The sequence below is a fragment of the Cottoperca gobio genome, chromosome 17 (assembly GCF_900634415.1).
Source record: "Cottoperca gobio chromosome 17, fCotGob3.1, whole genome shotgun sequence".
Lineage (NCBI taxonomy): Eukaryota > Metazoa > Chordata > Actinopteri > Perciformes > Bovichtidae > Cottoperca > Cottoperca gobio.
In genome coordinates, this window is record NC_041371.1 from 18038509 (window position 1) to 18062909 (window position 24401).

At 40.0% G+C, this 24401-nt stretch overlaps 1 protein-coding gene across 1 annotated transcript; it reads right to left on the reverse strand.

The window, feature by feature from the left end:
* Positions 1-1114: 1114 nt before the first annotated feature.
* Positions 1115-19794, reverse strand: tgm1l1 (transglutaminase 1 like 1). Its single transcript, XM_029453482.1, has 14 exons — positions 19525-19794; positions 14623-14900; positions 14343-14534; positions 11396-11647; positions 8349-8467; positions 7672-7779; positions 7129-7306; positions 6400-6538; positions 4886-5078; positions 4151-4304; positions 3590-3874; positions 2804-2964; positions 2544-2680; positions 1115-2452 (listed from the first exon to the last, which is right to left on the reverse strand). Exons 2-14 carry the CDS (start codon positions 14897-14899, stop codon positions 2308-2310), a joined length of 2340 nt encoding a protein of 779 aa, XP_029309342.1. The 5' UTR covers position 14900; positions 19525-19794; the 3' UTR covers positions 1115-2307.
* Positions 19795-24401: the final 4607 nt, after the last annotated feature.

The following is a 24401-nucleotide window of genomic DNA, read 5'->3' on the forward strand; positions in this document are numbered from 1 at the left end:
TCATTTTTAGTTGGGCTTTTATATATAAGTTCCCGGTACATAGGCACATATATTCAGTCCAATATTAAACTGCATTTCCATGTTGCAACTGGTCGAGATGACCTACATGTTTTGTATGACATTTTGATAAATGTAGTGGAGTGAAGGATATCTCCCTCTGAAAAGTAGGCATCATAGAAAGAAAATACTCAAGCCAAGCCGTATATATAAAAACGTAACTTCAGTGAGTAAATATTCTGGATAACAGTCCGCCCATGATGCCTTGTGCTGCAACTACAGGATATCATATATTCCAGCTTCCTGTGTTTTACATTTTATGTGATTAGAAATAACAACTCTTCTATTTGTAAAAGTAAAATATTAAAATGTAATAAAAAATAAACAATACAACTGTGTCCTCCACAAAATTAGCTTTGAAATTAAAATCAAAAGTACTTTTTCGACCCCTGTCAGTGTTATATTATCATATATGTATTGATTGATATTACTGATGTATTAATGTTTCAATCTTTTGTATATAAAGTTTTAATGTGAAAAAATAACTGGTAAATATAGCTGGTAAAGAAATTCAGTGGAGTACAAGTACAACGTAGCATTTAGTACATGCACCTCAAAATTGTATAATACTTGAGTAAATATACTCCACAAAAAAACAGCAGCTAAAGCACAGTCAGTCAAAAGAGAGAGGCCAGCATTACTTTATGCAACAAATAAAACATGGGGGATGGGGAGATGAATCAGAATACGTTGGGAGAAGCCAAGCCTCACCTAACCTCCTGCATTGTAACCACGTCAGAGAGGAAAAACCTCTCTATGTATGTCAAAGATTATATATCATCATCACATTTTAAGTTCCTGTTTCCATCATCAACGTCTCCACTGATGTAAGGAAGTAAAGGAGTGTTCTCTGCCTCAAGTTAAACAATTAAAATGAATCACTGGAACAGGAAATTATCTCTTTTGCAACACAGGTTTTTTTCCCCGGATAAAAGTGTTGATTGTAGAAATGGAAAAAGTACAGGTAGCCACTTGCTTACTCTGTCATTTCACAAATAGATTACATCTTTCCCTTCTCTCCCCTGCATGGAAGTAGAAAATCACTCTGGAGTCAGGCCATCATTTCAGGTGGTTTTCACCTTCAAAGTTTATTACCGTCACAACACATACAATACAGAAAAAAAACATTCCAGGTAGATATGGCAGATAAATAGTGTAATGTTATTGATGTACTTTCCTTCACATTTTACTTTAAGTGCCCAAGGCAAACAAACAGTAAGCAGGTAAAGCTAAGGTGAATTAAGGCCATTGTGGTCTGATATGGTTTGCTGGAATTCCAATTTTGCAGGTAAATTACAATTACAATATACTGTAAAGCTGACTTCAGTGTTAGTATATACACACACACACACAAACACACACACACACACACACACACACACACACACACACACACACACACACGATGGAGAAACACACAGAATCTGTAGAATTCTTCTGAAGGGAATATTTAGATTTGAATTCTGCAAATGGAGAGTTTTACGAGTGGTGAGTTGTTGGTTTTTGTAAACGAAGTATGTGTTTGCATTTTATCTGGTGATTAAAATAGACTTTTAGCCACGTCGTTGTAGATTTACATTTTTGGAAATCTAGATCGTTAATTGGTACGGAGAAATTACTTTCATTTTCTGTCAAACGTGATTTGGGGAATTATAATAATGTGCCCTTTGCAAAATGCCAATGCCAATTTCAGCATCATTCCCTTTCAAAACATCTCACAGTGCCCTTCCTTCATGTAATCCATGTGAGGTTCATTTTGTCTGACAACACTTTTCACATGCTTTTTTATCTCATAACAAGTTATTGGAAAAACACACACACACACAGTATTTACATCATCACAAAAAGGATCGTGACCTGACTTTCTGCACCTTCACATGCTTCGCTCAGTGTCTTGAAATGCACTAGTATTAGGACAGTGTGTGTAATCTGACAGTTTTATGACTTCAATATACGTTATAAACTGTTCTGTGCATGTATTTAAACACTGCTGCGTACGGCACCACAGTTTAGAAAATTCAGAGCAAGGCAGAAGAGTGAATTTATATTTTTAAGTTATAAAAAAAATAATACTGATAATGTTGCTTATTGTCTATTCATAGTTTTAAAAAATATCAAAAATGTTGCTGTAGTACACAATAAACACGATTGTTTAGGATACAGGAACTTAGCACACTTTTCATATAATAAGAGGCTCTCAGTTCATATTTTATAAGGTAAAGGTGATACGACAGAAAAGGATGTTGCCTCTCATTGCACAAGAACGTCAATATCAGCCACTCCGTGCACTTGTGTGAGCTGTTTACAATCAAGAGACGCCACCAGCTTCCTGCGTCCGGGCTGGGTGGGGACGAAATGCTCTGTCAGTGTCACGGTGGAGTGGCCGCCTACATCACTGAGAGGGGAAAAATAGGAGAAGAATATTAGTCTGGAGAAGGACATTTCTGGGGAAATGTGTGGGTGAAAGAAATGTCTCATGCTCTTACCCTACAACCACTTCATGACCCTTCTGCAGACCCAGACCCTCCACTCTGAACACCACTCCCTTCAGCATACGTGGCAGTGGGTTGGTGAAGGTAATCTTGGCTGCCATCTCCTTACCAACAAAAGCTTCTCCCAAAGGCTGCCAGGAGGTAATTCAAATTGATTCAGGAGGTGCGAACAAAACGTTTTCCTTTGTTCCAAAGTGAACAATGTTCTTCACTAGAAGAAATCTTAGAAATGTACAGTAAATCTGAAACCCTACCATGATGTTGAGGTCAGGCGTACGGAGCCTGAAAGTGGTCTGGCTGGCTAATACTTGCTGGGTCTCAGTGACTCTTCCAGACAAGGTCAGCATCAGAGCTGCCTGATCCACCAGCTGGTTTTGGTACTGTTGGTAGGGCAGCAACCAGTCAATGGCCTTTTCTGTGTGGAGAGGTACAGAAAACAGCCTGGGCTCAGTATTCAGCATTTTCACGATGCAAGTTGTACTTTCTCTTTCATTATTAGCTGATTAGCTTCGCACAACAACAGGAAACAAGGGGAAACGGCAAACCTGTCTCTGTCCAAAGGTAACTAAATCCCTCTACTGGCACCATCAAAACTCACTAATTAGCATGTTTGTTTGTAAAATTCACAGTTGCTTATTAGCATAGCTCCTCCGGCTGTTCCGATCCATTAAATTTCATTTGTAGCGAGACTGCTGTATTCTCTTCTGAAACAACACATTCTTCCCTTACAAACAAACTGTTGCTTAGTAGATACAGAGCAACATCTTCATCCACCGTTCTTCTTTTGGCTCTGTTTTGGTCTCCACTAACTCCTCAGAGAATAATCACCCTTGCTTAAAACGGCTGTCTGCTGCAGAGCAGTGACAGTGAATCAAAACAGTAAAGTTGCGGGCCTCCAAACCAAAACGATGCATTAAAGACTCTCTGCAGAGTTGGGAGGAACTGCCCATATTTACCGACCCTCTTTCACATACATGTGGCCATTTAATTCCTTGTTAGTATAAGAATATTGATTACAGCAGCTTTGTGGAAAGCCATACCTTCATTGGGCAGGAGCTCCACGGGCATCTGCTCCTTCCTAATGGTGCCCTTCAGCACACCGGTGTAGTACATGACAGCCACCTGGATGTGCAGAGTGGTGCTACGAGGCTGCGAGCTCAGGTTCTTCACCACGATGCTCAGCTGGGCGTCAGCACCCATCCTAGGCCCTTCACCCTCCATCTTCACCTCCACGCACACATCCTCTGCTATGGCCGTGGAGTAGGTATCTGGCTTGCTGCCATAGCGACTGGCAGTCTCTACGGCAATACGTTCCTCTTCAGAACCTGGTACAGAGGGAGGAGAGTGTGATTGCACCTCATTCTGTCTGATGTTTCAGGATTTATTGACAGATACAAGAGATATGGCACACAATCCTTCAACCTAAGCAAACAAAGACCCATATTTTAATATTGTGAAAAGCAGGTGAACAGTTGTACAGCTAAATATGATCTATGCAGCAAGACAGTATTAAATCATTACATTTTAAGATAGTTCCAGGTAGTGTAAGAATAATTCAACCTGGGGTAGAAATGAACAAAGTATGATATGTTTTCCAGTACCTTCTTGGTGTTTGTACAGGTGTGTGATGTCTGCCCGGTCGTCAGAGCCCACTGCTTTAGTGCTGATGCAGTGGCCGACAGCTTTCTTTTCACTGTGGATCTGGCTGAAAATGGCATCCACGTTTCTTTGCCAGTAGATCTTATCACTGTTGACCTGATAGAAAAATACCAAAAAGTATATCAAAAGTATCCTTTCATACTGATGATGAAGTTGAACCAAGCGACAACCTCCTGGTCTGAAAAGTGAAGTCAATGCAGAGGTGCCTTAAAGCTGCATTCTTTCTAATGGCCAGCCACGGCTCGACTCCACTGGTTGCAAACGAAGTCCGGTTGTTTATAGATCTATTAGAAAATGACCCTACTTCTTGATTACTACTTGATTTATTACTTCAGTAAAGATTTTCCTGGCGAGTTCATGATCTCAACCACTAGTATTCTTCAATAAAGCATGATCTTTATTTTGTAAATGATGGTCCAATTTAGAGTAAAATAGATGATAAAGCAGGATATGCTTCAGGGCGTGGATACCTTGTGATTGACAGGTTGCCACCACAGTGTTATCCGGTGAGAGGCACAAAATTATATCAAAAAAAACTTTCACAATTTATGCCTGGTAGTTATTCCAGACCACCTTTTTAAACCGTCTTCGGCAGCAATTGAGTTTGACTACGTTCCTCTTACTTTGGTAATGCATTAAAATTAACCCAGACCACACCTGCCAATGTTAGCACTCACCTCAGCGAAGACAAATGGCGTGTCGTGTTTGAGGTAGACCTGGCCAGAGCGGATAGCGTTGACGGAGGCCGGGCCGCAGCGGAAGGTGCCCTGGCTCGTTTCCTGGGGTGTAGAGTCAACAGCCTGCCAGCCTCCATGACCGGGGGGCAGGTCTGATCTCGCCATCCAGCAGTCATTCCACACGTGGAAGTTCCTAGATGGTTTTAAATTATGTTAATTGAAGGTCACATTTATAGGAATAGTTTTTTGGAAATATTCTTTTTTTTTTTTGCCAAGAGTGAGTGAGCTTAGCTTAGCATTAATATATATGTAAATGGAGGAAAACAGCTAGCTTGGCTCTGTCCATGTTTCTAAACTTTTGTACGAGATTTTAAGTGTGCTCCGTCCAGTCTGTAATACAGCTTGTTCCTCTAGAGGTGATAGTGAGTCACTGTATCTCCAGTCTGCTCTCAGTACAGAGGGAGAAGAAGTACAGCTGCCTGACTCGCTTATAAATATTACAGACATGTTCCGTGACTGTTTTATAGTTTGTTTATTGGAATACAAGCTATGCTGTTTCCCAGGGCTGCCGACAGCTACATGCTCTGCGAAACAGCCTAGCAGCTGTCAGTTTTCTAGTTTCTACCACTTTGGATTTAGTCCAATAAACAAACTAACGTAACGTTACACAAACTACAGCCCCGGTTAACATCAGTGCTCCAGTAAACACAGATGATCAGCTCCACGTGAAGATTATAAGACATCAGATCTTTTCTGACCGGCTCTCAGAGTTTCAGCAGTTTGTTAAACTGTTGGTATTCTTGCCCTGCAGACTGACTGACAGGCATTACACAGGAGTAAATGCAATACACAATATAAAGAATACATTAGAATACAATAACTATGCCAAACTACTACAACAAAAATATAAACATCAGAGATTGTATGGACTCAGTTTAGAGGGGAAATACTGCCCCCTATCTAGTTTAGAGGGGAAATACTGCCCCCTATCTAAATTACACATTGAACCTTTAAAGATTACAGAGCATATTCTTCATTTAAACCTTTTAGAAGCATCTAAATATCATATTTGGGATACTCTGGTTTCATGAAAATATTCAGGTGAGGCAAAAGTGGCATCAAATGTTGAAGAATGGATACAATGTTTGGATGTCAGGAATTAGCAAGTATGGATCCTAAATGTAACTGGAATTATTGGTCAAAATTAGGCTGGCTAATATTGCTATATTTTAATCACATTGCAACAAGTGCATGTACACTTTTGCAAGGGAGGAACAAGAAATGGCACCAATCATTCTAGGAGCATTTTAGGACACAGTAGTACCAGATAGCAGATACATACCAGATTAGCCTCCACATTCTGAGAGGAGTTGCAAATAATTAAACAAGCATGGCGTCTCTGAGGTTTCAAGTTAGAGGAGACTGCTTTCGGAGCAGATCTAAATATACGGCACATTCCTAAGGTCTGAATTTAGGGTCATGGTGTCCTGGCTATGTAAAGTTACACATCTTACCACACAGAGTCGCTATTGAGGTAGTCGATCGGCTCCATATTCTCATCTAAATACACATCTGTGGTGAGGGATACATCAGTATCGTGAGCAGACTGGAAGTTGGTCACACTGCGAGCGGGTATGCCAAGACACCTCAACACTGGCAACAAAGACAGACAAAGACACATTCATTAAAACTAAATTCACAAGGTCAGTTGATAATTGAATTATGTTAGCAGATGCTAACACTTGAGCATAATGACTTTAGACATTTTGAGTATTTGCATGTTTGCTGAGAACTTTAATATCCTTGCTGACTGAAAGCAACACATGTGGCTATATCTGTGACAAAAGTAGGAGGTATGATAGGAATGTCAATCCGAGGTATTTATATGAGGGTGTATAGTATTTGAGCTACAACTTGCAATCAGGTGCTAAGGTCAGCTAGTTACTATGTGAGGGACCCTGCCGGCACGCACAATGAATGAAGTGTTCTGTTACAGAGCAGTGAGAGCTAATGAAAAGGGCCTGATAGACAGGGAGCCCCTGATCATGATAATGTTTGTCAAATTCACGTGAAAACGGGGAACATTGTGGCGTTTGTACATACACTTAGAGAAGTCTCTAGGAACACCTCTATTTTAAGGTTTAGCTCTCCACACTATAAGGTCCAACCTGTCTGCATAAACACACATTTGTCTTTCACACACCATCATATGCTCTTTCCATTTTATTTTTTCTGATACTCACCAGTTGTAGTGATCCCAGAGAAGACCCAACACTGTCCATATGACACAGGCGTTCCATTGGAGGACAGGTACTTCCTCAGGATCTCCACGCTGCTGCTCCACGCCGAAGGAGACACTCCGTCAGAGTAATTCCCAGACCAGTTCCCCACCAGAACCCCAAAGTCATCCTGAGCATTTATCTGAAAACACGATGGAGACACAGTCAATCACAAATGACTGCTCTCATTTACAAATTAAAATGCTAATTTTCCAAGCAGAAGATTATGAGGACCGTAGCCACCGTAGCTTTTTTTGTAACCTGAGGTTATCTACAATCAATTTATAACCAATATATTTAAATTTGACTACTTTAGGCCAAAAGATAATGTGTTCAGTATTTCCCCACCACAATTGTTTTTCCTGGCAGTATGGAGACGGCTTTGAAACAACTAAATTCACAGAAATTCAATTGAAAAGTTAACTGAATAAATTGAGGGGCTTGAACTCATGACCTCAGTATTTCTAATATCCTGAGATGGAATGTTGCCTTGAATCTCAAACTCACCATGGCAGATGTGACTCTAACCACATTGACAGCATCCCCTCGACCGGATGGAGGCATGTCGCTCTTCTCCAAGATAAACAGACATGCTTCCAGGACTCCCTCATGAAACTACAGCAAAAACAAAACAAAACACAGATCCTCAGCAAAGGACAGTAGTTCATTCCAATGAGGATGTTCCATCATATTATTGGGTTCAATTCAAAGCCCTGTGTTACTAATAAAACATTACTACAATAACTACAACAATTGAGGAATATTACAAATTACAGATAGGATTTGCAGCTTCTACCACCCTCTTTGCTTCATTTTACATTTGTGAAAGATGGAAGTTAAAGAATGTGCAACTGATAATTAATAAAGGCAAAAAATAAGAAGCTTGGCTTTTCTATGACAATGGACTGGAAAAGCTGCTGCTGTATTTACTCACTAGTGCACCAAATGTGTATTAATCCCCGGTTGAAGATAGTCCTCAACAAATAAACAGTTTACTCTTGTTTGAGTAACATTTTAAGAAAGACAACAATGCCCAGCGGATTTAGAAAATTACTTATATACTATATTTGTGACCCTGTTTTAAAAATGTACATCTTCACAAATGTGCTGAGTGCAAGAGACAATGATTCAAAACCATAAGCGTTCAGCTCTTTTCAGTCATATCTTGTCTTGATAGTTCATACCTGCCCAAAGTTCCATGTGCGTGCACCTATTTGTTTCTCCGTGCCATAGTAAATCCTCCCGATGTCATTAAGAACGTATTCCTTCCTCTCCTCCTCATCATCCAGGAACACTGCGTCCTCTGGAAAGACATGTCAAGATCTGGCATTATAATACTGACAATATGGCATTTTACAGTTTTTTGTATATACAACTAAAGTTGATCGTAGTAAACCAACCTTGACAGGAAATACAAGGAAACATTTTTTTGTAGAACTGTAGGATTTGTTTTAACAATATAGACTTAAGTCAAGGTTTCTGGCATCCTTCCTCTCTGTCTGTGAAAGTGACCCAAAATCCATGTTTTAATCACCTCTTCAGTGACTAAACTTCTCAACAATGTCATTTATTTTCACACAATCTGTGAAAGGATCCCCAAGGCCAGGAAATGATGAAGAAACACAATGACTCCATGGACCTTGCAGTGGGGCCCACATTCATTTATGGGAAATGGTCTGTTTTGAGTGAGCCCTACAGACTTGGGCGTGCAGTGCATCACTGACATGAACTTCAAAAATCTGTGTCTTTGTTTGTTTCCTAACTTTTATGTCTTACTGTTGCCACCATGATTACCAGTGGGTGGGTGAATAGAATATAACGAAAATAAAGTAAATAAAAGCAATGTTCAAGATGAACATAAGAAAAAAGGTGGAAGGAAGGGGTTTAACAAAGTCATGAGGGACGAAAAAGAGAAAGAGGGGAAGTTATGCTTGGGAGGGGACGGGGGGAGGCCGTGAGGGGGAGTGAAGCGTAACAGAGTGTCTTGAGATTTTACAGGAGAGAATAAAGGCTGTGGCTGACAGCATCTGGCAGCTATGATGATTCTGTTTTTCACTTCTTACTGAATATTTCTGCAGGGAGAAACAGACACACACCCACAGGAGGCTATGAAGGAGGAGTAGGCCAGAAATCAGAGCAATGGAATGGGGATTGGGTCAACAGATAGCATGCAGGGAGCAGGACTGGGTGGGAAAGGCATATAAAGGCAGGAAGTACACATGGAAGCAGTAAAAGCGAGGGAGAGGACAGGTTGTCACCAGCTGCAAGATTACTGTGAGCCTGCCCCATGGCGTTTCTATACAGTAATTGTAGGATTTAGAATTTTATGAGCGTGAGGGAGTGATTGGTCGCGGGAAGAAGAGATTGAAAGAGGGAAGAGGAGATTGGGCTTGCTGCCAAAAACAGCCATGCCATAATGAAAGACAGACATTTTTTGTTTGTCTATCAAATCCAGGTCCGCCGTTTTTTTATTTTGCTGTGTTGCACATATATTTATTTTTGTCAAATATCCTGTGCTGATAGCTTGCCATGCTCAGCAAACTGAACTCAGCAGGATAAACAATGGACCTTATTTCCCAAGGCTTTATTAACTGAATAAGAGAATGATAAGTATGCATAATAAAAAGAAAAATGAGACTGACCTCTATTTTTTTTTTAAATACAAACAGTATGGCAAAACCAAGCAACAACCTCCAGGTCTGGAAACTGAAGCCAATGTGGAAGTGCCTTAAACTTGCATTCTTTGTAATGGCCAGCAGAGGAGGACTTCACTGGTTGCTAAAAGAAGTCTGATTGTATAGAAGCCTATGAGAAAATTATCCTACTTCTCACTTGATTTGTTAAGTCAGTAAACATTTTTGTCTCAATCACAAGTTTCAAGTCTTCTTCAATACATCATGGTGTTTATTTTGTTTATTATTACATTATATTTGTATAGAATTGTATTATATTATTGTCACATTTAGAGTGAGGGCTTGGCTACCTTGTGATTGACAGGTTGCTACCACGGTGTTGTCCGATCTGGGTGTTGTCCGTGTTTTCATTTTTCAACCTTTCACAGTGTGTTTTCAGTTTGTTTGGTCGCCTAAAAATGTATTGTTTAGCGTCTGCTAGAACTTAGCTCTACCCTCTCGTGTCACTTCTGTCTCCAAAAAACCAAGATGGCAACGGCCAAAATGCCAAACCCGAGGCTTTGAAACGGTAGTCCACAAAGCAATGGGTGATGTTACGGCGACTACGTCCAACTTTTAATTTGCCTTGTGGGTTTTGCCCCATAGACTGTATGTCTATGGGAAAAAACCCACACGGCAATATAGACCCACTTATAGTAGAACTAGTTAGTTTGTGCAACAGATGAATTTAGATGTTTTCTGAAGTCTACTAATTCTACCTAAGCCAAAGTTTATCTTTAGAGAGTGACATTCAACAGGTCGCCGGAAATAATCCAAATTATAATATTACTCTGCTGGGTGTCAATTGTGTCCTAATCTGATAATATGTCAGTTGTGTTAACAGTTTGTTTCCGCTGCCTCCATAAAAGGTTTTTGCAGGCTTAACTATATAGGGCAAAAGTCAAAATGGACCTCTTTTATCTATTTATCTTTGATTTATGCATAGGCAAAGGTTAAAAGTCCTGTCCAAATGTACAAACATTTCATAAATGAGGCCATTGATGATCCTTTTTTTATCTTACACACAAACTGTTTGGGTCCCATACTTAGTTCAAATTGGCATAATAACCAATTGTGCCAGCATTCTTGAATCATAGCCAGTGGAGTTATATAACTCTAATAGTTACACACAAGATCACGCTGTAGCTTTTTGATGGACAGCAACACGCTCATGGGTTGAGTTGGCCTTTCTCACCCATGTGTTACATTATATCAGGACTCCTCTCACAGATTAAAACAGACAGTGCCAGCCTTGCTATCAGAATGCTGAGGATATTCCTAATACAGCAGCTATGCTCTGTGAACACTCGTAATTGGACTGTATCAGACAGCTCTCCTGCAAATAAAATATTGACTTTTTGAAACTATTCTGCCTCAAGCCTAATAGTAAGCCAGATTCTAATTCCTTCCAGACATGCTATGTAACACTGTCTGTCTTTTCTCATTTTTCTCCTCTTATCACCTATAACTCGTCTTCTTTCCTTCCCCTCGTCCACATTCTTGCCTTTAATCCGTGTTAATCCCGCCGCCCTGTTTGTACCAACCACCGCCAATCTCACCTTCACACCAAGGGTTGAAGAGCATGACGATGTTCTTGTCGGAGTTGTGAGTAGTGGTTGCCTCGCTTTTCGGAGCGCTAGTTGTCACCACGAGTCCATACAGGCCAATCACAGCACTGGCTGGCGAGTTGACGGACAGCTTGATCTTGTTGCCGTTCTGCTCTACGATCTTGGCCTCCCAGCGTTCATCCTCCAGGTGATCCACCAGTGGGATGATAACATGGGTGCCTTTGGACACCATGGGCAGGGGACCTACAGCACAAAGATTATATTTGATTCATGTTGTACCAGTGTTTCAATAAAGAAGAAATAAATAGGAACAAAAAATTGACGTATTACAATACATGTCCTGCTATGCTTTTAGATGGTACTGTACAATATGGTCTGTGAATTTATGTGCACATGTCTACCCAATTACATTGATATTTTAGGAAATACGCTTATTCACTTTCTTGGGGAGAGTTAGATAAGAAGATAGACACCTCTCAAAGCTGTCTGTTAAATATGAAATTGCATCATTGAGACTGTTGCTTAGCTTAGCATAAAGGCCTTTACACATCGGGGGCATGGGGAATGAATGATGGAAAGATTATATGTGATGGGCTTTTATTGTGAAATGTGAGAAAAGAAGAAGTGGATCTGGTATGCGCTGCCTTTGTCAAGATTGAAAAGAGTAATAAAGTGTGTTGGTTCGGACGACGGAGCCTCAGTGTTGTAGTTTCACAATCCTCATGCATATAGGCGCAACTCAACACGTTCCGCACAACGGGATTGGTTGATGACTTTATTTGCCATGTGAAAGCTCAGAATAATTTACCTTGTTTCATAAATAAATAAATACATTGCTTCCTCACCGTGTAATATACTCGTTCTGTGTGAAATTATTCATGATAAGAAACAACAGTTCTAAAATGTCTTGACGTGCATATTAATCAGTTATAGCTCTTGTGTTTATTTGGTATAACAATGGAAGTGTAAGATTTAGGCTAGCTGTTTCCCACTTCTTACGGTCTTTGTGCTAAGCTACGCTAACGGTATTGCCGTATCTTCACATGTAACGTACAAATGTGCAAGTGGTATCAATTTTCTTGGCAAGGAACCAAAGCGTATTTTCCCAAATTGTCAAGATTAAAGTTAACTGCGTAGAACTGATTCGCTGGGAACCACTTGAGGTATTAAAAATATCTAGCTAACGAAATACCTGGCAAACAAATGTCAAATGAAAAATGTTTAATAATATATAAAGCTGAAGAAAACAACATCGGTAATACATACAACAACATATTCCAATATCTTAAATTAATACAGTAAATGTTAATCTGTTGCCACAGTGGATGACACAACCATGGATGACATAGCATGATTAAGACTTCTTGGATGCTTTCCTCTCAGCTATTTGTTTTGTAGCACCCTGCTGGGCTGTAGCTGCCATTTGCTGAAGCGAATAAGAGTTTATCAAGAAAACATTGTTCTCTATCCGACCTTAGCCAGGACTTCCTGGGAAGTTGTTCAAAGGAAATCAATGAAAAACACTCTCTTTTCTGCTGCACCGCCCTCACCTTTATTGAAAATTGACTCGATATCTCTATTCAGCATCCTAGTTAAACACAATAACAGTTTAGGAAGTTACAATGATACAAAGCTCAGCTTTTAGAGCCGCACTTAAAACCTTTCACAGAAGATGGGGCTGTGAAAGCATACGTAAGTAGTTATGTGCGTCAATTCTGTTTCTCTTCTACTCCTCCCATGTAACTATCTAAACAGAAGTGACAGCAAATGGCCTCTCTGTGGTGATGTAAGGGCCATTTATTATCCCAAGTGTGTAGTGGATCGACGTAGTATGAAGCCTGTAAATACCAGAGCGAGGTGTCTGGTGTCCTGCGGCCTGGAAGCCGTAAACACTGGGGGGTGGGTGGAATCCAAAACTTGTGGTGCAGCAATGGTAGAACTGCTGCTCAATTTAAATGGGATAGCAATGCGTGGCATTTTGAACATATTTCCCATGCTTTGTTTTGAGTCAGCCGTTCATTACTCTGCGTTTCACACAGGCTTGTAGCAACTACTGTGTAACTCTGCCATTTCTACACAACACGATCCGTTTAATCATCATGGAGAGTACTACTCTACGGAAGAGGATTAAGGCCACATGTGAAAAATGTATTTGAGTTCTGAGGTTAAAGTCAGAATTATGATATTTAAGTTAAATGTTGTTATTCTCAGAATTATGAGAATAAAGTCATAATTCTGACGTTTATTGTATGACATACAACCCAGTGAGATGAACTCAGGTCCCTTCATCAACACCACCAATCATGTTCCAAATGTGCTCTATTAAAAAAATGTATCCACTACTTTTTAACTATCTATTTGAAATAGTTTAGCTGTGTAATTTAACTGTGTATCCATCACTTTTTCAATGTAATTTAGGTACTCTACAAGTTTTCCACATGCCCCCCGGCCACATCTGAGGTACCCCCCTCTAGACCAGTGATACCCAGTCACGAGTACTTGTGACTGGGAATCACTGGTCTAGAGGAGCTTTCTTGAGTCTCACAATTAGCATCTTGGATTGGGCCTTCACACTTCGAACAGAAAGTCTGTGCTACAAATTTAGGGTTTGAGTTTGAAAAAGGGGACATTTACCAGACTGGGTTGGTCTAACACTTGTGAATTGCATTATGGGAATTCTAGGATCCAGTGTTTGTGTGCTGGAGTGTTTGTATGATATATATATATATTTTAGTTTTTCATTATATAATTTGATGCAACCCAATTGACCCATTTGATGCGATATGCTAGGATTGTTATGACCCTTAGCCATTCACTGCCCCCCCGGCTTCTACTTTCCTGAGTACCCATACTGATGATATTTTATTATCATATAAATCATAGATTCTATGGGAAAGTATCATGACACACATACTGATATTGTCCATCTGTTCCATACCTGTTTTCAGATCCAGATGCAGCTTGTCATTGTCAGCACTGAAGGGCCTGTTGAGCTCCAGCTCTATCTGGAAGGTCTGTCCTCTGCGGATGATCAGCTCGTCCCCCTGAAACAAGTCGGTATGGTGCTCCTGTCTGTTCTGACCAGTCTTGGAGCTCAGCAGGTCCACAGAACACACTGACAACTTTATTTCTGAGGGAGGAAGGTTTAACATGAAATGTAAGTATGTGTCTTTATCACTGCTGTTATGGATTTGTTGGGGTGATGTCAGTGACATTACCTTCCATTTCCTTTGCCTCTCCATTCTCCGGCTTTGGCTTTGCGGGCTCCGGGGCCGGGGGTTTGATAAATTCCACCTTATCTGTAACATCATAGGTGTTGTTCTGGCGCTTACAGCAGCACGGACACATCTTCCTGAACCAGCGGTGACAGCCTCCCTCGTCATGTTTCTTCTCCCCGTCTTTCTGAATGGTTAGCTCCACTCTGGTGGGTGGGGCTGCTCCCGGGAAACGCCCCACCTCTGACGTGCCTCTTACTGCCAAGCGCTCACCTGGCATTCTAGGAGACATTTTAAGAAAAATACTATATTAATTTCAGGAATAGAATTATAAACATAGATCATTACTTTGTTTGTTTGGTACCAAGATGAGGTGATGGAATCATTCTGCTTTTCCTGAAGTTAAGTGTTGAACAAAAACAAAATTTTGGGTAGCTTTCAAAAGAGTTTTTTTTATCGTCGCTTTATTCACCTTTTGACCCATCAGGTTTACTTTGGGACCCATTTGGGGGGGTTGTGAACCACTGCATTCGTCTTAGGATCTATCAATGCAATTAGTTTTGAAATGTTTGCCTCTGGATAATCCCCAGACCTTGCTGTAAAGTTTATATTGGGACTTCTCTCTACAAAAGAAACAGTCATCTTAAGAAAACTGCTGACTGCACTGTGGTTTATCCAGAGTAATGGCTACATTGTTTCTGCAAAGCAATGCTGCTGTTGAGTCTCTCAATGATTTTCTTTAATGGTGTGAGTGCCACAAACAAATTTCCATTTATCTCGATTTGGTTGAGCGAAGAAATCTCAGAGAGGGACAAATAAAACCTAACCTATCCGCAATTACACAAAAGTGAGAACATGTTAAAGCCCTTCAGCTCAACAACGTTGTACGCTCGTCAGAAAGACATAGTTTTCACACTGTAGAGGTCATTGCCAGTGTGCTACAATACATTTAATTCCGGCAAGACCTAGTATTCATAACATTCTGACTAACAGAACATTTATCCAGTTCCCCTTCTCCTGTTTCTTGCATCTTCCCATCATAAAAAAGCAAATGCACTTTTACTTTTCCCCACAATTACCACATTCCAGACTTGCACTCTCCTCAGCAGTCAGGCTTTCTCAAAGCATTTTGGGGTATTTGGGGCCTTTTGTCCTCGTCGGCTACACTCCCTGAGCAATCTAACATACCTCCTACAAGCAGATGGATTCCATCTGTCTCCCCCCAGCTGTTGCCGAATGATGTAGTTTGTGTGTATGTCTCTGTGCGTACACATACACGGCGGATGTAGGTGTCCAGTACTGTAGATCGTATGAACATTTATCACACTGTCACATCCCCACCCTTATACAGTGCTCTAATAATCACGGTGAAATTAGATCATTTGTCACATTGAAGATAAACCTCCTCTTCCTGCCTACCCTCAGATTTTAAAATCGGGTTCACATACACCAAATGTCAACATTAGGAAAGTGAAAACAAAAAGTGTTTGCTGGAATGAAAGTATGAGGGAGGGAGACTTTCCCTCTCATTCCCTTCTTTCCTTCCTTTTTTTCACCATCTGTTACTTGTTAACATTAAATCCACACAGGGCTATGGCGCTGCACACCAAAATAAATCTATATTAGGCCTACCAAAACATTAAAGCACCATAAGAGTTTTGTTAGCTCTAGTAAAAAACCCATAAAGTGTAATGAGTTGCAGTATAGTCATGAGAAATGCATTGTTACTTGTAAACATGTATAGTAGATGTTTGGTTTATAGCTCCGTCCCCCTTAGTTGCTTTTGCTATTCTTGTCAAACTTTCCATGCTAGCACAACACCTATAGATTTTACAATGTAAATGGTGGCAGATCTACCACTCACAATTCTAAATAATTCTTGAAAATAAGAGTCTTTCACACAGAGGCAGCCAGAAGCAGGATTCTTTTTTCTAACCATGGACTGTCATTTATTCCGGCTGAAATAACAGATTGTATCATCCATAGATAGCTAGCTATTTAACGCAAACTCTGTGAGTAAGTTAAAAACTGCCTTCAACCTTTTACTAATTTCAGTAATTAACGTTTTAGCGGGAAACTCTGTTCAAGTCTGTCACAATGTCCTCTTTGACTACATTGAAGATGTAATAGATGATGACGAAGACCTTTTTTTAACCTAGTACAGCGCTGTGAAACTTCAACTTTTTTGCTGATTTTGTGTGAAATGGGTAAGTTAACATCTAAACACAAGAAAGCAACCACGAGAAAAGACTAATAACTAATTTCTTATGTTTGTAGAGCGCTTCTCCGTGTAGCATATGCACCACTTACGGGTGGCTATCACGCCTGGTGTAGCTATTTTAATCGATTATAGTGGAAGCGTAGTGATGTCATTATTCATATAGCTGACATATCTATTGTTTTAAAGCTCAATAAACAAAGATAATATTGGACCAAAATGTATCTCATTTGTCTACAACATTGACATCTGCAGGACCGGCACCAATTGACAAACGGAAACCCTGAGGGTCTCGAATATGTACTTGATGGTTACTTGCATGACATAATGCTAAAAGACTGAGGCTAAAGCTAACAAGTTTTGGCTGCGGTTACTGTAAGTTTAAACCTCCCCAAATCCAATACAGAGCATGACCGCTAACATAAGCTAAGCTCTTGAAATAGGAGCACCTTGGCTCCAACACAGTGGACATTCTGTGCAGTTCCAGTCCTGTACAAGTTTACGTAACTGTAACCCTTAAAAGTAGTTAGCAATGCTACTTGGTTTTGGAGGTAACGCTAGGCTACTAACGTTTGCTGCAGGTGTTGAAGCAGATAAACAAACTGCCATTTGTTGGAGCTATAACGGGATGATCGCTGTTCGGGCAAGGGGGTTGACCAAATGTTCAATTAGCTCTGTGCATATCTCAATGTGTCTCATTACGTTGTTAAACTTAAGCATTCCACTTGCTAAGGAAAGTGAAAGTTTGATGCTGCACAGGTGATGCAAGGTTAAAGCTCTTTGTTAAAGCGCTGCTACTTTTCTATTGATTTCATCGTTAAATATTTGCATGGAACAAGCGTATCTAACAGGCTCCGCATACTGGTTTTTGGAAAAATGCAGTGATAGTGAAGTTATGTGGTTCAGTTCAAAAGGTCAAACAGCTGAGGGAGTGGTGGTAGGGAGGGGCTCCTCACAGTATCAGACCCTCAAAATCCATGTGTAAGTATAGAATGTCTGTGTGTGTGTGTGTGTGTGTGTGTGTGTGTGTGTGTGTGTGTGTGTGTGTGTGTGTGTGTGTGTGTGTGTGTGTGTGTGTGTGTGTGTGTGTGCACCATCTGTGTGTGGGTCTGATATTAGGGTCACTTATAATATCATTCGACTTTTCAACTCCTTGACCTCCTGAGTTCATCTGCTGGTTAGATGACATTCCCCTCCCTTCAACTGTTTCCAATTCCTCTAAATATTTGGCAAAAACACTCGTAATCATTGTGACATTCACAATGGATCAAGTCAGCTGTGTATATTTCAACATGATCTCCACCCAAAACTGTATTCACGCTCACTGACCCCTTCTGTGCTGCCTTCGCTCTCTAATCACTCATTTGAGTAAAAGAGGAACCAACGTGTTCATTGAAGGGAAGTGACACATTAAAGAGCAATGCATTGAAATTCATTATGAAAAATTGAGCTTCTATGCCTTTTTCTAAACACTCACAGACAATGGGTGACATAATATGTGCTGTGATAAAATGCAAAATACAATTATAATTGGGCAAATAATACTGGAAATATTTTCAAATGTAAGAACTGAACTAAAGCTTTTCAGGCTGTTTTGTTAGTAATTTGTGTCTTCACAGGCTTTAATAAGCCAAGTTATCTCACTACTGCACCTTAGGTGGCCTAAAATTGCCCAATTAGAGTCATCTACTCAACCCCCTTAAACCATGAAAAGTCATTTAACAAGCCTACTTTTTGGCTGCTCTTTCCTCACACTTTAATGCACAAATTTAAATGGTTTCATAATACAGACACCAGCCAAGCTTGAAAACAAGTGTCACTTCTTCATCTTTTCTCCCCTGCCTATAATGTTTCACGTCTTCTATTATGACGTGCCCTCTCCCTCTGGAGCTCTGCACTTCACTTCTGTCAGTTTGTGTTGGCATGCCTGCACTTCTGGTATGACCACTGGCCCCCAGAGATAAGCGCTTCATATTCAAGTCACTGTTTCCAATCAACACCAGTTTTAAATGACCGGCTTTGTTTGGCTGGTGATATTGGTCCCATGGTGTAAAATTGATGAATTGGTTAAATAAAGAAACGCCCCAGCATACATCACATGCAGAAAAAAAAATCATTATGAGCACTGCATATCCTTCAAGGAGAATAAAAGGGAATCAGCTGCAGCTGGTTGGCCACCTACCAACAAAACTGAGGGTATGAAAATACCTCAACTAATTGATGTGTTCTATAGAAAATGTTTGAAAGGATTGGAAGGACTCCTTCTTATCAACTGCTGGAAACGAATCAAGTGAACTGATTATTGGATTTTTGTTGCAAGAAAGTTCAGCAAGTTCAGGGCTAAACTTCATCCAGAGCTGCAAGACAATGAGAACAATGAAGGATGTTGACGTTCAATAAAGGCAAGAAAAAACCTTATGAATGGAGTAAAGCAAGCTTTTATATTGCAAGCCAATATAAGCCTATGTCTCTTTTAGTTAATGTGCCTACATGTCTCTTTCTGTCTTCATAGAATCTCAGACTCTTTCTCTCTGTGGAGGATCATCCTCTAAACCTCAATTGATAGAAAAAAAAACTTTCTCCAGGCGAAAAAAAAAAGAAACCGTTAGGTCATGCGCGCATCGCTTCAAGTACACTTCACATAACATCACTTAGAAGAGTTGGAGTAGGAATGACTAAAATCTTACTTTATCTGTGAGTATTCCTCTCTGGATCAGCGATGAATCCTCTGTTTCGTCCGTTTGTTTCAGCGTTAAACTTTTGGAAAGTTTTTGTTTTCGTCCCTCGCCCCGTTCTTGAATCCGAATATTTATATGCCTGTCCTGGAATGTAGTTTAAACTGACACACACCCCTCTTCCTCGTAGTCCAGCCGACCCCGCCCCATCCTGTATGTGCTGAAGTTTACCAGTCCCACTCCTACAAGGAGGTCCAGTTGCGTCGAGCGCGATATGGGTGCGCTGCGTTAAAGTGCGCACGTAGTTTGTAGTGTAGGCTACATGATGAGTATTACACATTCGTACTGACACACACACACACGTGGAGAGGGAGACTGTGGGGAGAACATTTGTTGCGCAATATCCAGCCTTACTTGTCCAATACAGTAGAGCAGTGGAAACAGTCAGAGGGGGGCAGGAAATATTTAATCTTTGAATGTGTAATGGAGTCATAATGTTATCACCCAATAACCCACCCTCCACCATAAAGCCAACATAATATCATCAAATTCAGTGAGGAAAAAGGGAAACAAATATGAACATAGTAGTTTGCAGTGTTTCTGTAAATGTCACCCTATAAAGATGGGTAAGTGGTACTATCATTGCCATATTACAGAACAGTTTGTATATTTAAGCTACACGCATATAGTTGGTACAACAAAAATAAACCAAAACCACAGTGTGAATGAAGTGAAGGATTCAAGGTTGAACCTCCTCTACAGGAAATCCCCTTGCTGTCGGAGTCAACGAAACATTAGCAGGCATGTAACTTCCCCTGCAAACTTTCGGTTCTCCTGTGTTGGTCAGTTTAGAGAAACCTCAGATGACAAACTCATTGTGACCTCTCATCCACTAAAGTCCTGTCCTAAAAATAAATCATCTGAATCCAAGGCCAAAAGGGCACACTTAAAATTACAGGAACAGATTTTAAATATGCAGAAGATGGCCAGGGCATGAATGTGCAATTGGATATTGTTACATACAGTCCAAAGCATCAACTCAGCAAAAGCACAATTTGTAAATGTTTACCAGGCGATATGTCTCATTGATTTCAGGTCTTCCAAAGTGCCAGCAAACCAATGAGAGCAGACAGTGTGGATGACTAAAGTGCCGTAGGAACTTTGTGGTTTGGCAGGAGATCATAATGAAGTCATACAGTATCTAATAGGTGATGATCATGACTAGGGAAAACTGAAGATACATATCTGAACAAGCCTTCCTCTGTCCTCAGCGTTAACTGGTTACATCATACCCGTTGAGATTTAAAGTTGCTCTGTGCTTTGAACTAAATGTAATGTCATGCTCACAATGACAATGCTAACATGCTGATGTTTAGCAGGCCTGTTTACCATGTTCACCATCTTACTTTAATGTTTAGCTTGCTAGCATTTGATAGTTAGCTCAATGGCTCAACGGCCATGTAAAAAACAACCAAAGAGCTAATAGAACAGTAGCCAAGCGTTGGGGAAAAGAAAACACTGGATTTGTCAAAAAAAGATAAGCCTATTAATGTATGATTGTTAAAACAAGAAGAAGCATACGTTAATAACATTATACAGAAAGAGAATAGTATGATAAAGGAAAATCCTTTAACCCTTTCACATTGTGTTCATGAAAGTGAATTGTATCATTTTGGTCACCTAAAAAGGTATTGTTCAGCATTTGGTTGTACTTTTCTTCACCCTCTTGTGTCACTTCTGGTTCTAAAAAAAACGAAATAGCGATGACTAAAAAGCAAGATGACGATGCCCCAAAACAGTGGTCAACAAACCAATGTTTTGTCACGGTAACTATGTCCACGCCTTACATACAGTGAATGGCTAAGTCGTGTTCTGAGCCCTGGGTGAAGGTTTATTCATCAGTCTGTCAACTCGAGAAGAAACTTCTGTTCATACTGGTGGAGTTGGATTTAATACTACATTATCTCCTGCCATACAGAAGGGGTGGGTGGTTAAACGGTCTGGGTCGGGGTTGGGAAGAACCCTTCAGGCAATATAAGTAGGGTGGCAGTAAACAAAACAGGCTGAAACAGAAAACGTACAATGAACAGTAAAGCATTGACAAGGACACCACTAAAAATAATTAAACATGTGGCACATCATACTTTTATTAAATGTATGCAGAATATAATACAAAGTATTTTTAGTATCATCAAACGCAGATTTATGTTATCGACTATTCTAATAAAATTTTAAATGTATGAAATCAGTCATTAAGAGTAGGTGTCAAGTCAATTCATTTTACATGGGGGTGGCTGTGGCTCAGGAAGTAGAGTGAGAATGAGATGTGAGATGTGAGATGTGAGATGAGCTGATGAACCTCTGACTCTGTACGAATATGAGTTAATGACATGTGCGTAAAGCTTTGAGTGATTGGAAAAGTGCTATATAAAAGCAGTCAATTTACATACAATACCGAAAAGCACATTACTAATTACAGTTACAGTTATGATGAATTCCTTCCAGGTGTGCATGGGGCTGGAGCACAGCCATCGTTACACCTGTGCTTTTCCCGTCTGCAAAAAAACCTTTCGTGAGGATAAAGTAATAGGGATATAATAGCAATTTAATTCAAAATGTGCTGTAGTATGTACTGTAGTATTTGAAAAAAATACATTTTCTATAACAATTGTAGAAATTGTAAGAATTGTAATGGTCATACATTTTTTTAATTTTTGTAATGACATTTGAAAAATGCAAACCACAAGTCTCAAATCCCAAATGAACAAGTCACAAGTATTGTTCATCTTGCTGGCTTGACACCGGTGTGATAAATGGCACGGACAACATTTGCGGCTTCTGCAGAGTAGTGGGCGTGAGAGGAAACATAAAGGTGACTTGGGTTCGCTGAGTATCTTAGCATAACAGATGGGACTGGGTTCTGGCTCACACACTGTACGTGGGAAACTAAACAGCCAGCAGCGGGCCAAGGGAAACTTCCTGACTGGGAGACATATCGGGAGGAATGTGTTTTTTGTGTTATACTTTTTTTTATGGAGAACGAGTGAAAAACACAATAAAAGAATCAATTGCTGTTATTCATTGAAAGTGGAAAAAATAAGAGCACCACTGCTCTGCAAACACACAGTACAGCAAGATTGCCATTGGGTCAAGGGGTGTCAGTGAAAATATGTTTGGCATGCGCTGTATTGACATATCTCTGTTCAATAATAATCAAGTTCCTCGCACCTTTGCTGAACTGGTGAGGATCAAAAAGGCACACATAGCCACAACAAACACCTGTAAATGATCTGATTTACATAAGAAACAACCAGATTAAAAAGAATACAGTGCATGAAAACTGCACAAACTGAATGTCCATAGGGTGTTAAAGGAATTGTTCACTATTTTGCTGAATGCAAATGCATTCTTGGCGAGAGATACCACTCTCATGTCTGTCGGCTACGCTTAATACAAAGCTAAACTGGCAGGAGGTGGAAACAGCTAGTTTGGCTCTTACTGAAGATAAACTCATCTGCCTTTCAGCAAAAACAACCAATCAATGTGTTGAATCTTGTTTGTTTAATCCATAGAAAAAACTAAATGTTTTCAGTCTTTGAGCTACACTAACAGTCTCCTGGGCATATTTCATATTTAATGAACAGTTGGGCTAATTTAAAGCTAATATTGGGAATAGCCTAGTTTAGCAGAATGGAGCCTGCGTAGAAGCAAGGGAAAACAGCTACAAATAGTCCAGCACCTGCTTTGGTTTTTGTATGAATTGAACAAACAAGAGACAACCCATTCATTATTAAAAGGTGCTGGTAGGAAGATCTTTGCCGTTAGACAGAGCCAGGCTCGCTGTCTCCCAATTTCCAGTCTTTAAATTGAGCTAAGCTAATCATCTATTGTATGCACAGACATGAGAGTGATTCCAATCTTCTCATTTAACTCTTGGCAAAAAAAACTAAACTAATAAAAATTGTTCCCAGGGCAAAGCATTTACACGATTATATTACTGTTATGTCTAATGTAACCTTTCACCTTGTTTCACAAAAAAAGATTATATCTTGACAGGCAGCCAAACTCGAGGCTGATAAAGAGAGAACACAACTTCAACTGTGTGCTGAAGAATTTATACCAACTTCCTAATATTTCTAAAGATTTGGTCACTAAAGATTGTATCACTCCAATACTGAGAGGTGGATATTTCATAAGAAATGACGGCTGTTGCTCTGATTCGTAATGATTCAACAAGATTCCGCCTGTGACATCAAAAGCTGTGTGTGTTTTACAATGGTGTGATGAAATGTGTCTACGCACGTCTGGGTGACTCTTAATCAATTGCCGTGTTCATTCACAGTTTGCTGTGCGGGGCCTGATTCATGCGTTGCAGTTGCTCTGGAGATGAACACACACAGACCAAGCAAACAGGAGCTCTGCTGTTGAACAAATGATTTACCTCTCTGCTCTAAACTCCCTGCTCTCGCTATTAAAACAAATTCAGAGCATGTAAGGCTCACTTTCTCCTCTGTGTATTAAAAGGCAAAGCTAGGTATTTTCTGAACACATTTTTTAAAAGTATTGAATTTAATTGATATTTATTTATTATTAATTTCCATATTTTTCTAATCTCACAAGTTTTTTCATCTGTCTAACAGGACTATGAGTCTAGCCATGCTAGCAGCTCTATGAGGCTGTATTTAGGCACAGCAGGGCTTTGAGCTAAATGTTAACGTCTGTATGCGAACGCATTCACAGTGACAATTCTAATATGCTGATGTTAAGCAGTTATAACTTTTACAATTTTCACATGTCTTATTTCTTCTATTTTAGTATGCTAACATTTGCTAATTATGACTACAACGTACAGCTGAGGCTGATGAAATGTCATTTGTTTGCAGTATTTA